Genomic DNA, 16,972 nt, shown 5'->3' with positions numbered 1-16,972 from the left:
TCCATGGAATTCTCCAAACAAGAATACTGGAGTGGGTAGCCATTCCTTTCTCTAGGGGATCTTCCCAACCCAGGGATGAAACCTGAGTGTCCTGCATTGCAGGCAGATCCTTTACCATCTGAATCACCAGGGAAGCCCCTCATCGAAGCTGATCCTCTTACAACTACACAAGAAGTTGCTGAAGAACTTAACACCGGCCTTTCCACATTCTACACTTGGCATTTGAAGCAAATTGGAAAGGTGAAAAAGCTTGATACCTGGGTGCCTCATGAGCTGACCACAAATAAAAAAAATTGTCATTTTGAAGTGTCGTCTCTTATTCTACACAACAATGAACCATTTCTCAATCGGATTGTGAGATACAATGAAAAGTGGATTTTATATGACAACTGGTGACAGCCAGCTCAGAGGCTGGACCAAGAAGAAGCTCTAAGCACTTCCCAAAACCAAACTTGCACCAAAAAGAGGTCATGGTCACTGCTTGATGGTCTGCTGACAGTCTGACCCACTACAGCTTTCTGAATCCCAGCAAAACCATTACATCTGAGACATATGTTCAGCAAATCAATGAGATGCACTGAAAACTGCAAAGGCTGCAGCCAGCATTGGTTGATAGAAGGGCCCAATTCTCCACAACAGCAGCTGACTGCACGATGCACAGCCCGCGCTTCAAAAGTTGAACGAATCAGGCTATCAAGTTTTGCCTCATCCGTTATATTCACCTGACCTCTTACCAAACAACTACCACTTCCTCAAGCATCTCAACAACTTTTTGCAGGGAAAACACTTCCATAACCAGCAGGAAGCAGAAATGCTTTCAAAGAGTTCCTCGAATCCCAAAGCACAAATTTTTATGCTATAGTAATAAATAAACAAACTTATTTCTCGCTGGCAAAAATAATTTGATTGTACTGGTTCCTGTTTTGATTAGAAAAGGTGTGTTTGAGCCTAGTTATAATGATTTAAAATTCACAGTCCAAAACTGCAATTATGTTTGCACCAACCTAATAAATGACAAAGCCTAGGTTCAAATCCAAGTCTATGAGAATCAAAGTTCATGGTCTTAGTCACCCTACTAATAGTCTTGCTGGGTGTGATGATTATGGGGCCCTGGGAGCCACCTAAGCCAAGAGCAGTGTTTCTTGTCCCTTTCAAACTATGATGTTTATGTGAAATTAACAAAATTCCAGACATACTAGGTAAAGGTAAATTTCAATGGATTAGCAAATAAACAAGAAATGCTAAGAGGATTTAAGAACTAGGATTATAGATTTCACAGATGGCAGTGATGTTTTTCTGCCTGCCAAGGAGCAGTCTTACCTAAGCTGCTGCCTAATCCGATTCAAAGTCAAGAGAGAACTCTTCCTGCGGATACGGGAAGCAGAGGGAGCTTCATCCTGAACTTCTGGCTCTTTACCTTCCCTGCAAGATATCACAGCAAGATTACGGAAAGCGGTTTTGGGTGCCAGTTATCAGCAGCAGGACTGGAAGTGAGTCAGGTAGTCTAACAGGCTCCTATTCTTTCGGCAGCTACTTTGGAAGGAGCTAAGCAAAATTTGCCCAAAAGTTTATAATGGAAGTTTGACTCAAACCCAGAGATTAAAGTTTGCCAAAAGCTTATCATTTAAAGTAGACTCATCACCTCCACAACTAGAAATCAGAATATATTAATACTAATTCTACACAGAGTTTCTTATTCTTTTTAAATTTTTGAAGTATCTATAATTTACTATCCACTCAAGGTTAGTAGCAATGCAGGTATACTCTCAATGCAAAGCATTTATCAAGAAATCTAGGTAAAGGACTTTACTGGAAGTCCAGTGGTTAAGACTTTGCCTTTCAATGCAAGGAGTGCAGGATTGATCAAACAAGGTTTGATCCCGGGTTGGTGAACTAAGATTCCATATACCTTGGGGCTAAAAATCCAAAACTTAAACAGAAGCAATATTGTAACAAATTCAACAAAGACATTAAAAATTATACACATTAAAAAAAAATCTAAAAAAAAAAAAAAAAAAAAGAAACCAAATAAAATCAGAAAAGCCAGGTGCTAGAGTTTCTGAACAGCAATCACAGAAATTTCAGGACTGTAATATTTGTACAGCCCATTATGTACAGACAAGGCCCAGTGTCAAACTTCAGAGTTGTTCTAAATGCATTATCTTATTGTATTTTATGTATTTGAAAATGGTTTCTAGTTTAAAAAAAAAAGAAAGAAATTGATTAAGAAAATTACTGTTAAAATGTGGTAAAGAGCCAAGCAAGTAATGAAATCCAAGACTGTGAAGCAATTCAGGTCTGGGAATCATCTTCTGGAGCAGCAATCCCCAAAGGAAAGCTGGGTATATCAGAATCATCCTAAGAGTGTCTCAAAAATACAGATTCCTGGGCCCAACACCTGGAGACTGATTCACTACATCTGGGGAGAGGCTCAGAAATCTGGATTTTAAAAAAGCTGGTGATTCTGTGACACAGACAGATTCACTGGCTGTGACCCACACATTTCCATCATGTGAAGGATCTTGATTTGCTCTGTGGGAGGCAGGGTAACATCCCCAAGTCACCTTCTTTTGATGTATTCTGGTTTCAGAATCACAGAAGGCACCACTGAGGACTTCCATCCCCCGACGGTAGGAGTAAGTGTTCTTTCTTCACTAATCTCTGTTGTTTTCAAAGCTGGGGCTCGAGCTCTCAGGATCATGCCATGATCAGGTGAGGTCTTCTTGGCATCTTTGGTACAGGAGTGTTGAATCTCTCCAGTTTTCTCTGGGGCTTTCAGAGCTGGAGATGAGGTCTGAGAACCATCAGGCAGAGACCTCTTTGAAGGTGATATGACCTCAGAGAAGGCCACTTTCCGTTTCATTCTTCCAGGAGAATCCAATGAGGCACACGAAGCTGCCTGGGAAATCCTTGTGTTAGGAGTCCTAGGGAAACCTAAGTTCAAGAGAAATCACCGTAGACAGTGTGTGAATTTTATAACAAGCACTGAACAGATTGCTAATCTCTTTAGAGATAAATTCTTTCACTGAGCGATACAAAGACATGAATTATCCATATTTGGAATTATTCTATACTTTCTTTTCCCAGGTCAGGTAGCTCTTAATATTTTTAGTCTCTCTCTTAAATTCTATGGGTAATTTTGCTAGCTGGAACAGTTAAATCAGCCTTCATAGATAAATGTTCAAACATCAGGTTTTCCGTGAAGTAATCTCCTAGAACAGTTGTTCTCAACCAGGGTGATACTGGCACATCCTAAAGCCCCATTCAACCCCATCTGAAATTTATTCCAATGGCTCTGTTGAGTAACACCAAGGCCTTACATTTTTTCTTAACCCAGACTATACCAGTGGAGAGATGGATCCTGCAGGCAATCAGCTGGGCTTTGAGAGTACACAGAACCACATTTGGATCTCCTCCAATTTCATCATGATCAAAGGCATCAAGAACCTGGACATTCATTCATAGACAAATAGCTCATCAATTGAGCTATTAAAATGGCAAGGTATATACCAGGTGCTAGGAGACAAAAGTTGAATGAGACTCAATCCTGGTTCCCATCCTAACATACTCTAGTCTAACAGGGCAGATGAGATGCATAAATGTCTATAATATCAAGTTTAATAATGATCCTAAAGCATCTAGTGCTAATAAATAGGGCTTCCCAGATGGCTCTAATGGTCAACAACCTGCCTGCCAATGCAGGAGACCATAAGAGATGCGGGTTCGGTCCATGGGTCAGGAAGATCCCCTGCAGGAGGGCATGGCAAGCCACTCCAGTATTCTTGCCTGGAGAATCCATTGGACAGAGAGGCCTGGCGGGCTACAGTCCATAGGGTCGCAGAGAGTCAGACACAAATAAAGCGACTTAGCTCACATGCACTAATAAATACAGCTCTTGAGACAGGCCTTGAAAGAAAGGCAAAATTTCAACCGAGTTGAAAGGGGAAGGAGGGGGATGAGCGAAGAGAATAACTGAGACTGGTGTGAGCTAAGGCAGCGAGGCAGGAAAGCACTGGACGGAGTTCACTTCAGCCACAGCACAGGGCGTGTGTGGAACTGCTGCTGCAGGCAAGGCAAGAAGTCAGCTAGCACCTGCGTGGCAAATACGAGGATAATGCATGTCTAGACTAATATAAAAATGTCCCAATATCCTAGTCTCCCTTATGCCTCATTTCTCCATCTTTCTGTCAAAAACAAGCCATAATATTTTCCTCATAACTGCCACATCTAATTATGTCACTGTGTCAAGTTTAAATTTCTTACCCTAACTTTCAAAGTCCTACAAAATCAACAGTGAAAAAAATACTGCAATTATTTCTAAATGGTGACTGTACAAATTATTTCTTTAGTAGTTGTCTGCATTTCCAGAAAGTTTCCTATGTTCATATTCAGCTCCTAAACATACAGAAACTGTGGGAAATTGTTAAAGAGATGGGAATACCAGACCACCTTACCTGCCTCCTGAGAAACCTGTATACAGGTCAAGAAACAACAGTTAGAACTGGACATGGAACAACAGACTGGTTCCAAATCAGGAAAAGGAGTACGTCAAGGCTGTCTATTGTCAACCTGCTTATTTAACTTCTATGCAGAGTACATCATGCGAAATGCCAGGCTGAATGAAGCACAAGCTGGAATCAACATTGCCAGGAGAAATATCAATAGCCTCAGATATGCAGATGACACCACCCTTATGGCAGAAAGAGAAGAACTAAAGACCCTCTTGATGAAAGTGAGAGATGACAGTGAAAAAGCTGGCTTAAAACAACATTCAGAAAACTAACATCATGGCATCCGGTCCCATCATTTCATGGCAAATAGACAGGGAAACAATGGAAACAGTGAGAGACTTTATTTTTTTTGGCTCCAAAATCACTGCAGATGGTGGCTGCAGCCATGAAATTAAAAGATGCTTGCTCCTTGGAAGAAAAGCTATGACCAACCTAGACAGCATGCTAAAAAGCAAAGACATTATTTTGCCAACAAAGGTCCGCCTAGTCAAAGTTACGGATTTTCCAGTAGTCATGTATGGATGTGAGAGTTGGACTATAAAGAAAGCTGAGTGCCAAAGAATTGATGCTTTTGAACTGTGGTGTTGAAGACTATTCAGAGTTTTTTGGACTGCAAGGAGATCCAACGAGTTCATCCTAAAGGAAATCAGTCCTGAATAGTCACTGAAAGGACTGACGCTGAAGCTGAAACTACCTGATGCGAAGAACTGAATCACTGGAAAAGACCCTGATTCTGGGAAAGATTGAAGGTGGAAGGAGAAGGGGACGTCAGAGGATGAGATGTTTGTATGGCATCATCAACACAATGAACATGAGTTTGAGTAGGCTCCAGGAGTTGGTGATGGACAGGGAAGCCTGGTGTGCTACAGTCCATGCGGTTGCAAAGAGTCAGACACGACTGAGTGACTGAACTGAATTGAACTGAAACATACGTTGTACTGAGAAGTTTCAAGAATACTCACTGGACTTGGCACAGAAACAAAAAAATTAAGGACACATAATGGGATGAAGATGAGCTCGTAGAATGGCCATGGAGCAGCTTTCAGACACATTATTAGTGAAAAAAGTTAAGAGGGAAAATAATATATTCAGTATAATGCTCTACTGGCTTAGAAATAATGGGAAATAAAATTAGGAGAAAAATAAACCGGAAACTAATAAAATTTATTACCTATAAAAGATAAGGTAGAAGTGGGGTGAGAGGATAAAAAAAGGAATGGGGCTTCTCTGAGGACACTTGTCTTAAATAGTTTTGACTCTGTGCTAATGTTTCACGTTTTAAAAGTCAAAGATGGGAAAAGCCCTAAAATTAAACATAAATGAAAGAACTTAACTGTATATCACCAATAAATAATGATTAGCAGAAGAAAATATTTAATCAAAGAAACATTACTCCCTCAGTGGAATATATTCTAAAAATATAAAGAAAAACAAATCAATTACGATTTGGAATTATGCAAGGTGGGAAGGACAGGAAGAACCCTGTGCTGTAGATTAAAAGTATCAGTATGAATTTAAGAGTTTTAACATTATAACAAATACATATATATAGTTCTTAGAGAAATCTGTATGCAGGTCAGGAAGCAACAGTTAGAACTGGACATGGAACAACAGACTGGTTCCAAATAGGAAAAGGAGTACATCAAGGCTGTATATTGTCACCCTGCTTATTTAACTTATATGCAGAGTACATCATGCGAAACGCTGGGCTGGAAGAAACACAAGCTGGAATAAAGATTGCTGGGAGAAATATCAATAACCTCAGATATGCAGATGACACCACCCTTATGGCAGAAAGTGAAGAGGAACTCAAAAGCCTCTTGATGAAAGTGAAAGTGGAGAGTGAAAAAGTTGGCTTAAAGCTCAACATTCAGAAAACGAAGATCATGGCATCCAGTCCCATCATTTCATGGGAAACAGATGGGGAAACAGTGGAAACAGTGTCAGACTTTATTTTGGGGGGCTCCAAAATCACTGCAGATGGTGACTGCAGCCATGAAATTAAAAGACGCTTACTCCTTGGAAGGAAAGTTATGACCAACCTAGATAGCATATTCAAAAGCAGAGACATTACTTTGCCAACATTACTAGATGGACAAAGGTCCATCTAGTCAAGGCTATAGTTTTTCCTGTGGTCATGTATGGATGTGAGAGCTGGACTGTGAAGAAGGCTGAGCGCTGAAGAATTGATGCTTTTGAACTGTGGTGTTGGAGAAGACTCTTGAGAGTCCCTTGGACTGCAAGGAGATCCAACCAGTCCATTCTGAAGGAGATCAGCCCTGGGATTTCTTTGGAGGGAATGATGCTGAAGCTTAAACTCCAGTACTTTGGCCACCTCATGCGAAGAGTTGACTCATTGGACAAGACTCTGATGCTGGGAGGGATTGGGGGCAGGAGGAGAAGGGGACGACAGAGGATGAGATGGCTGGATGGCATCACCGACTCGATGGACGTGAGTCTGAGTGAACTCCGGCAGTTGGTGATAGACAGGGAGGCCTGGCATGCTGCAATTCATGTGGTCGAAAAGCGTCGGACACGACTGAGTGACTGAAATGAACTGAGTTCTTAGTTCTTCCGCTAAGGATCTAAAAGCAATGTCATCTTAGTAGCTGAGCTCTTAAAGAATTAGCTGATTATAGGGCTTAACATCAGTAATTATTAAGAAAATGTTAATAATGACATACTACCTCACACCCATTAGGATAGCTAGAGTCAAAGCCACGGAAAATAACAATATAAAATAACAAGATCTAAATACTTAGTGAGGACGTGGGGAAATGGAACTCTAGTATTATTAATGAGAATGTAAAAAGAAAATTAATGCAGCTGTCATGGTTCCATTTCTGAGTACATACCCAAAGTGAAGGAAGGCATGGACTCGGTACGATATTCGTAAACTCAACTCCATAGCAGCGTTAGTCACAATAGCCAAAAGGTGGAAGCAACCCACACATCCACTGACAGTTGAATGAATAAAGAAAATGTGGTATATATGTACAATGGGCTATGATTCAGCCTTAAGAAAAAAGTAAATCTTACTCCAACAAGCCAAGCAATCTTGAGAAAGATGAACAAAGCTGGATGCATCATAGTTCCTGATTTGAAGCTATATTATTGGGCTGGCCAAAAGGGTCATCCAGGTTTTTCCATAAGATGGAATGGAGAAACCCAAATGAACCTTTTGCCCAACCCAATACGAAGCAATAAGTAATCCAAATAGTTTGGTTTTGGCGTTAAAAACAGACACACAGATCAACGGAACAGAATAGAAAGCCCAGAAGCAAACCCAAGTATATATGGTCAATGAATTTACAACAAAGGAGACAAGAATAAACTAAACATAGAAAGGTGGTTGCCAGAGGATGGGGCATGAGGGAAGGGGAAGTTATTGCTTAAAGGTTGGAAAGACTGTTTTAGAAGAAAATGAGGATGGTTACAAACAGTGTAAATGTACTTCATGCCACTCAACTGTACACTTTTTAAAATGATGAAAATGGTCAATCTTACATGACACATATTTCAAGATATGTCCAATCAGTACTTGGCCCACTGCTGCACCAACTCAATGCTGTACTGTAGCGTGAATTAATACTTTACCATTGTCTTTTAGCCTCGATACTGCCCACTGTCACCCATTTCCCACTTACTGCTGAGCTCCAGCCTCTTCCTTGCCCTTGGGGTGACAGGATGGGAAGCAGTGTGACGAGATTTGGATGTGGAATGCCTTGATTCGATCCTTTTGACTGCATGTTCTGTTGTGGTCCAAGAAGGGCTTTCTGCACTCTTAGTTTTGGCTTCCATGGACTTCTGGTATCTATGATTGTCTTCTTGAAGCTTATTCAACTGAGCAAATACTTCTGGAGGTAGTGGTTTGAATTTTTTCTCATTCCAAGATAGTTTCACAAAGAATGTCTTCTTATTTTTCAGATCTATAGGCATGACTTCATCTGGGCCTAAAGCTACTACCTGAATTTAGGAAGCAGAGATGACAGAAAGAAAGAAGAAGCAGAAGAGTCAAGGAATGCTCTATGAGTGCTATGATTAAAAAGCATGTAAGTCTGCATTATTACCGGGAACATTACTTTTCTAAACAAAAAAGGCATGAACATGATATAGCATATTTCCACAGACTCCTCCTTGCTGATATGAATACCTCATGTTGTTTTTTCAATCCATTTTATTCACCAAGGCCAGATTTCCCCACAAAAACTTATCTAAGCATAGTCTACAATGCTTCAATAACCTACAGTGGTTACCTACTCTAGCAAGATCGGATTACTTAAATTGATTTGCAGTGAGTTCTAAATCTGACCCCACTTTATCTCTTGAGTCCTCAGTACTCTTCAAAATGGCTTCCCACCACTAGTCGACTGTGGCTTGTCACAGTCCTGCTCATTCCCGCCTAAACGCCTTCTCTGCCTTTCCAAATCCACCCATCTTGCTGCTTCAACTTCTACATCTGCCTTTCACTTCTTCACTCATTTAACTCAAAGGTTATTTTGTGGCACACAATATGCTGAGCCCATAGATTGGAAAAATCTGATTATAATCCTGCCAAACCATGGTTTCCTTGCCCTACCAACCACCTAATCACCACATGATCACATCATGACCTAAACCCATTTTGGAGGCCTGAAGTAGCTTGAGAAATAACCCACACCCTAGTCTCCAGTGTCCCAGCTCAGCCTACACCTCATTAGAACCTGAGTTATCATAAAATCCCATAACACATATTTGCCTGTAGCAATTAGCACTCTTGGTACTGATTTACTCAAGGTGGTCCGCATTTCAGCGAGCATGTTCAGCCTCACAATGCTTTATGCCTGCCACAATCATAGCTAAATATAATTTCCAAACTGAGACACTTTTGCCAATTTATGCTCTTCCCTCAGGTCACAACCTAAATGTCACTTCCTCCAGAAGGGTCCTAACACATGGTAAGTGCTTTCAGTAAATATTTGTTTAAAGGAAATAGGCAGGCAAGCAGAGACAATGACAAACAGGAAAAATTCATTTCTTTGAGGTAAACTAGAGCTAGTAATATATTTGAAGCCATGCAGTTTAGGAGTCAAGTCATAAATAAGCTTCACAATAGAACTAAGGATCAAAGTACCACCTACCCGCACACAGCCAATGATGGTCTCAACACTAATGTTGCTGTTACAGGTCGGGTTGTCATACCAGAATATCTCTTGTGTGTCAGGCTTCCGGCCCAGTAAGTGCTGTTTACAGACAGGGACTTCACAGAATCGGATAAACCACTGTACTCGAGCACGTTTTTTGGAATAAGGTTCAGAAACTAGGAAGGACAGATGGAAAAGGTAAGGTTAAGAAAACACGATAACATTTCATTAAGCACTTCTTATGTGCCAGACACTGTGCTAAGTACTTGATAATACTTGATTAATACATTATCCTTAATCCTCACAATAATTGTACAAGGCAGACTCTAAGGCTGTCTCCCATTTACAGGTAAAGTAATCCCATTACAGGGACCTTAAGTAATGTGGCAAAGGTCACGGGACCAACCAGCTTGCTGACTCCACCCAGCACCCATGTTCTTCTCATTTTGCCCCATTCCCAATGGTGTCATCAGTCACCAAATAAATTATAAAAGGCATTTGAGAGGAGCAATTCTAATCACAGGCATTGAACAAATTTTGCAAATCTGTGTAAAACTCCCAGTAAGACTCAGAGCATAAGCTACTGAGATGACTTCTGGCAAATATATGCTTGCAGTCTTGAGCTTTATCATTGTAATGTACTGTTAACACCACTCCATACCAGTCTTAGCTCCAAGTGCAAGCACACACACTCACTAGTGCCACTATCACCACTGCCTCTTCTCTTCCTTATCTTGCTTCAGAGAAAGACTGGAGCCATTCGATGCAGCACAATACACCAATTCTAAAATCTACACAGAAAGGTTCGAACAGCATGTACAAAAGCCCACCCTGCTGACGTGCTCCCCCTAGTGGACGTTAGGTTGATGACGTTTTCCTCCATACTTGGTGAAGAATCTTCATCTCTCTGCAACGTAAAACATCTTCATCCACTCTATGAGTTCTTTTAGGCACACACACTGCCACAGGCTAGGACTAACTACTACATACTCTTCTCCTAGCTTTTGGAAGAAGCAGTTTTATATCATTTAAATTGTTATCCTTCATCTTCCTTTTGGAATTCTGCCCCATTTCCACTTTTCAGTGCTCTTCTCTACTCTGCAGAGGGTTAATAGCAGAGAAAATTAGCAGCCGCTTGAGTGTGGCCTTGCAGGTCCCATTTAACACTCCTTTCCCTTTGGCTTCTCCAGCTTTAAGGGCAGTAGTGGCTTTCTGCCCTTACTGATCTCTGGAAAGCACCAATGTTTGCTCTCCTACCTTCTCAACACTTGTAGACAAGTCCCTCTGCGTAAATAAAACACCTCGTGTTTTTGTTTTTCTGACGGAACGTCAATCAACTAATACACAATCCAACTTAAGAACTCCCCGGTAAAAGTAACTTTGCATTTGCAAAATTACTAACTTCCTGATGCCAAAATAAAGGACACATTTCTATTAGAGTGCAAATCACCTATTTTTTCCCTTCCGCCCTCTTCCTAAATCATCCTTTCCACTTCAACAATCCTGCCTTCACCGCCATTCTCACTGGCTCCTAAAAATTAAGGACAAGCTAAATTATTGAGATCCCAATCCCACTCTTTCCCAGTACTGCTCTAGTGAGTAGACGTTCCCTAGGTAGAAGAGGGTACAGCTGGTGCTTAAGTGACCCCATATGCACACCCGATACACTGCTCTGAGCAGAGGAATCAGTAACCACCCTTCTCCCCCATCATGGAGCACTTCCCAGTCATTCACAACAAGGAATGCTTTTCATTCCAGCCCCAAACTCACCGTCTTCAAACAACTCAACCAATTTAGCAACGTATGGATTTTCATCATCATCCCCCTCAATCAACACAAACTGTCCAACCTGGATGTGAATCTCAGTTGAATAACCTTCTCTTTTCATACTCATCTCTCTAGGAAATAACAGAGAAATAAGTTAGGAAATCTTGTAGGGTGGGCCAAGCTCTTCAGACCCCTTGGCACAGAAGAATACGCTCTTTAACTGGAAAATCTCCTGAATAGTTTTTCTCTGATGACCAATTATACTAGAAACCAATATACCAGTCATATGCAAGTGTAGATGAAATGAGTTAAGTGAATTGTTTTAGCATGGATGATTAATCTAGAGGCCTCCGTATGAAACCTAACTTTTCTCAATTATTCACAAAGAACAACAAAGGCTTTCTAAAACATGAAAGCTGCCCAAGAGCAACATCAAATTGTTCAGAGAAGTCTTGGTTGAACATATAGTAATATCTAATCCTACCCTGCTATCATGCAGAATTACACAGAACCTATCTGAAATAGGTAAGACATTATCATACATATCAAATTTTCTTAATTTGACATAATGTCTTCCTGTATCACTAGCTGCTCTGTTTATGCTACTATCTTCTTCCATTAAACAAACCTCTGCTGCCTTATTGTCAATTCATATTTACTGTCCCTCTGGGTCAGGAAGATCCCCTGGAGAAAGGAATGGCTACCCACTCCAGTATTCTTGTCTGGAGAATCGCATGAACAGAAGAGCCTGGTGGGCTACAGTCCATGGAGTTGCAGAGTCAGACTAACTGAGTAGTCATAAGCGTACACATACACACACTCCTCAACCTGTAATAACTAGGACACTTTGGATACAAGTTATTAACAGCTTAGCTTGGAGAAGCTATTAGTTTCAGTACTAAAGAATTCTATCACTCACTTGTAGGTTTGGTAGTGTAGTTTTTGATCCAACAATGGCCTGCCAACCCAGGAATAAGTTTGTCTGGTCCTCAGTCTTGCAGAACAGTACGCCATGGCTCCTGTGTAAAAGTCACTAACTCTGAGTTAACATGACAAGCTCTGATGATTTCTAGGGCACAGTTCCTGCCTTTAATGGGTTCAGCCTTTTTTTCTGCCCCTACCACACTCCCACACATTTTAGGCTTAGAAGAAAACTTTTTGAGGAAAAATTCAGGCTCTATGAAGATCAAACATAGGCAATTCAGTAAGATCTGGCACTATGCCTTATCTCTTCCTATCCAGGGAAACAGAAAGGTCAATATAAGAAACTACAGGTATTTAGAAGTACTTGGCAACAAGGCACAACGAGATAAGAAACATCTACCAACATGAAACTAAAAGCCAGTGATACAGTAGTTTTAAGTATCTTTATAACATTTATAATCTAGGCAGGGATAAAATAAAAATGCACGGAAGAACAACTAACAGTACAAAGAGCCAAGAGAAAGAGCCAGAAAGGCTAAGATAAAGGACCAGGTCTTTTGACTTCCGGGAGGAAGGGTTTCTTAGAGGGGTTTTCTAAACTGAATATTGAATAATGGATAGCTAATTGATAAGATGGATGAAATGAGGGTTTCCAAGGCATGGAAGGAAAAACATGCAAGAGGCATTTGGGGGAATGGCAATGGGTTTTATCAAATGTATCATTCCACTTACATTAAAAACAAAACAAAACAAAAATAAATAAAATAAAAACAAAACAAAATCCCAGTGTCACTAACCTGTACTGCTCTGGCAGCTGGAAGGAGTATTTTTCTTTGCAACTGATAGGTCCTAGATATAAGTACTGTGAATAGCTGAAAAGAAATGATTGTATTAAAGTACATGAAAAAAAAAAAAGACATTTTACTGACAATACTGAAACATGAATGAAAAATCCAAACATATTTAACAATCTTTACAATTTGGAAGCGGCAATCTACTAGTCCTAATAATAATGCCAATTCATCATCTTAAGTTTGCTATTAAGAAAATAATAACTTTCCTTTAAATTCAATGCTTTTCTTATAGAGCTAAAGTTTGCCAAAACTAGGTTTAAAAAAAATTTTTTTTAATCCAGTCTGACAGAATACTCTGACTTACTGAGAGAGGGACCAATAATTTCAGTCCATGTCGAAAACAACAGAATTAGAACAGTATATAGACATCCTGATTAAATGAGCTGATTTCCTAAAGTCCAGTAGCATTATGTCCTACATTCTACTTGGGAACATTTTGACCCATAAGATTGTCTGCTTTTAAAAAATGTATTTTTTAATACACTGTGAGGAAACTAATTAGCAAAAAGAAGATATCGAGTCAATAAACGCACAGCTTACAAATGAGGCCTCAATGGTTACTATTAAGAACATTTAGAGTGTAACTCACAACACAGTACTACTAAAATCAATCCAATTTTAACAAAATACATCATAGAAATGAACAAACAGCAGACCGAGGAGTTAACACAGGTTGGAGACTTGGGTTCAAGTAAAAAATGCATTTGCATTCATTATATCCAATAATCTTTTGATAAAATATTAATAAAAGTGTTTGGATCTCAATAAATGTCCAAGGGAATATATTAACTCTAACTTCCTTTCAATATATGTTCCTTTTAATGGAAGATGTAACATGGAACTATTAGAAGTTCCTTGGAACTTTTCACCTTTCCACAATGAAATCAGGCAAAATAGGCTACTGAGGTACAGACAAAAGATTCAAGTGAATAAGTTCAATCATTTTTGAAAAAAAAAAAAGAAAAAAACACAGAATACACTGAGAGTGATATTATAACAAATTGGAATCTCCCAACACATTTTCTTCCCTGGTGGCTCAGATGGTAAAGAATTCACCTGCAATGCGGGAGACCTGGGTTCAATCCCTGGGTTGGGGAGATCCCCTGGAGAAGGGAACGGCATCTACTCCAGTATTCTGGCCTGGAGAATTCCATGGACTGTGGAGTCACAAAGAGTCCCTGGGATCCATGGGGTCGCAAAGAGGCAGACACGACTGAGCAACTTTCACACAACACATTTTCTACAATTCTTGAATAACCTAAATGAAGAATAGATGCCCTGACCTGTCACATTATCTATGATATTTGGTTACACTGACACAGGGATCTCATTTTTTCAAACCAAAAACCGGCATACAGAAGGACTATCTCCATACTCCTCAGGTATTCATGTGTATCTAAGGGCATCAGATCCATGCTTTCAATGATTTTAAATAGAGACAATATTTTAGCTTACTAAAGTAGGCATCCTAGTTCAAAAACTAAACCAAGATAAAATTTAACACTCCTTTTCTAGATCATGAGCTCTATACACTGAGACCAGTGTAAGTATATCTGTATGCAAGGGTGGATGATTTACCAAAGGATGAGAAGGCAGGAGTATCAGAAGGCTCTCTGGACCTGGATTACATAACCTGCCTCGTCTTGGTCTATCCCTACGCTTCAGGACTGCTTTTCTGAATCTCAAGCAGACGAAGGTTGTTAGTCCCCTCAGACTTATACAGTTGCTGTTCTCTCTTCTTGCCTATCTTTGCAGGGATGGTTCAGGTCTCAGTGCCAGTAAAACTTCCTCAGATAGGCCTTCACTGATGCCCAATGGAAAGTTACTCCCCAGCCCTTTATACTGTCCTTCAGGGTCATGTTCTACTGCACCACTCTATTATCAAAGCGATAACCATTATATTACTTTCTTATTTTTTGCACTTTCTACATCAGAATGTTAAATTCCAAAAGAGCAGGGATCTTGGCACCTTGTTTGTCTGTTCATAACTGCATCCCCAGGGCCTAGGTTAAGACTTCACACATAATAGGTGAACGAATGAATGAGCGAATGAACAGGTTTTTAAAAATCATTTGGACAATACCAAGTGTGATAAGGATGTAGAGTAGCCAGAACTCTCATACACGGATGGAGAGTGTATAAATTACCAAGTGGAAAACTGACAGTATCTACTAAAATGGAACATGTGCATATCTTATGATCCAGTAGTTTCAACAAAATATATTCAACAGAAAAACAAACAAACCATCAAAGGACACGCACCAGAATGGTTGTAGCAGCACTATAAAGCAGTGAAATTAAACCAGTCACAACTACACATGTGAGGAAAATCTTACAAAATAACAATGAGCTAAGGGAATCAGACACCAGAAGAATACATGCTATATTGATTCCATTTATACAAAGCTCAAAAGCAGGTAAAAGTAACCTATGATGCTAGAAGTCAGACTAAAAGGAAACCTCAGTGACTGAAAGGAAGCACAGTGAGGGAATGGGGTGCTTCTAGGATGCAGGTTACACAGGTATGTTTTCTTCAAAACAACTCACTGCGCTGTATGCTTATGATGTGAATTTTCTATATGTAGGTTATTTTTCCATGAAAAGTTCAAAAAACTAATCAGGAGTCCTTCTGAAGAGGCAGCACTTTCCTACCCTTGACCCAGTATTGCATCTCATCATCAGAAAGAGGTTTCCCAACAGGAGTGATGAACAGAGTGGAAAGGCAGGCCAGATTTGGCCCAGCAAAGACTTTGGCTTCTAGGAGATGCACATTACAGGCTCTCAGTGTCGAAGATACCAGAAATCTTGAACATACACGCTATCCAGTCTAGGAGCCACACCCAAGAAAAACAGATACGAGTTGCAGAAAAAAAAAAAAAATAATGTCCGTGTTCAGTCACATCCGACTCTTTGCAACCCTATGAACTATAGCCCACCGGGCTCCTCTGTTCATGAGATTTTCTCCGCAAGAATACTGGAATAGGTTGCCATTTCCTCCTCCAGGGATCTTCCCGACCCAGGGATAGAGCCCATGTCTCTGGGTTCTTTACCACTAAGCCACAGGGAAGCCCTAAAAATAACGATAGCATATATTTATTGATCCACCAAGACAGAAGGTAGAACCAAAACTCGAGCACTTCAAGATAGTAAGTTGTCCCAATGTTACACAGAACGGCACAGCCCTAATTTAAACCTTGAGCAGCTGGATTCCGATGACAGTGCTCTTAAGCGCTTCACCTTAGAACACCTTGTGTGAAAGTGGGTAATGTTAATACATGTCTAAGGGGAGGAGGCAATAGCAAACCACTCCATTATTCTTGCCTGGAGAATCCCAGGACAGAGCAGCCAGGAGGGGCCACACTCTATAAGGTCACAAAGAGTCACACGCGACTGAAAATACAGGCACACAAGAGTTTGCTTCTGGTATGCTTATTACAATAAGCCAGGCTTCCTACCTGCTGTCTGAGCGGTCAAATGGGTCTCAATTTCCTTACCCACAAAATGCAAATAATAATAGAAACTTTCTTTTATTCAACCAATATTTATTTATTAGTCATCCATTCTGCGCTGGGGGCATTATTCTATGATCACTGAGGATGAAGTGAGAAAATGCAAAATGGTCGATTTATTTCCCCACTCTTTTTTAAAAAAAATTATTTATTTTTGGCCACAGCACGCAGGATCTTAGTTCACCAACCAGGGATCGAATCTGCGCTCCGTGCAGTAGAAGCACCAAGTCTCACCCACTGGACTGCCAGGAAAGTCCTTCCCCATTCCCTTAACCCCTTGCATT

General features: G+C 40.3%; 1 protein-coding gene across 3 annotated transcripts in view; it reads right to left on the bottom strand.

Annotated features, from left to right (window-relative positions):
* Window positions 1–16,972, bottom strand: part of ORC1 (origin recognition complex subunit 1) — a 37,455-nt gene that overhangs the window by 19,131 nt on the left and 1,352 nt on the right. For 2 of the 3 annotated variants that reach the window (XM_025288752.3, XM_025288751.3), the window contains 7 exons: window positions 13,123–13,197; window positions 12,321–12,420; window positions 11,405–11,532; window positions 9,632–9,810; window positions 8,159–8,477; window positions 2,565–2,934; window positions 1,321–1,422 (listed from right to left, as the gene is read on the bottom strand). In XM_025288752.3, coding sequence (XP_025144537.3) covers window positions 1,321–1,422; window positions 2,565–2,934; window positions 8,159–8,477; window positions 9,632–9,810; window positions 11,405–11,532; window positions 12,321–12,415 — 1,193 coding nt within the window. In that variant the 5' untranslated portion in view covers window positions 12,416–12,420; window positions 13,123–13,197. Of the gene's footprint in view, window positions 1–1,320; window positions 1,423–2,564; window positions 2,935–8,158; window positions 8,478–9,631; window positions 9,811–11,404; window positions 11,533–12,320; window positions 12,435–13,122; window positions 13,198–16,972 lie in introns of all 3 variants that reach the window. The other variant, XM_025288753.3, reaches the window with a different exon arrangement.

This window comes from Bubalus bubalis, chromosome 6 (genome assembly GCF_019923935.1).
Source record: "Bubalus bubalis isolate 160015118507 breed Murrah chromosome 6, NDDB_SH_1, whole genome shotgun sequence".
Classification (NCBI taxonomy): domain Eukaryota; kingdom Metazoa; phylum Chordata; class Mammalia; order Artiodactyla; family Bovidae; genus Bubalus; species Bubalus bubalis.
Note: the sequence above shows the minus strand (reverse complement) of the source record. Positions and strands in the feature narration are given on the sequence as shown.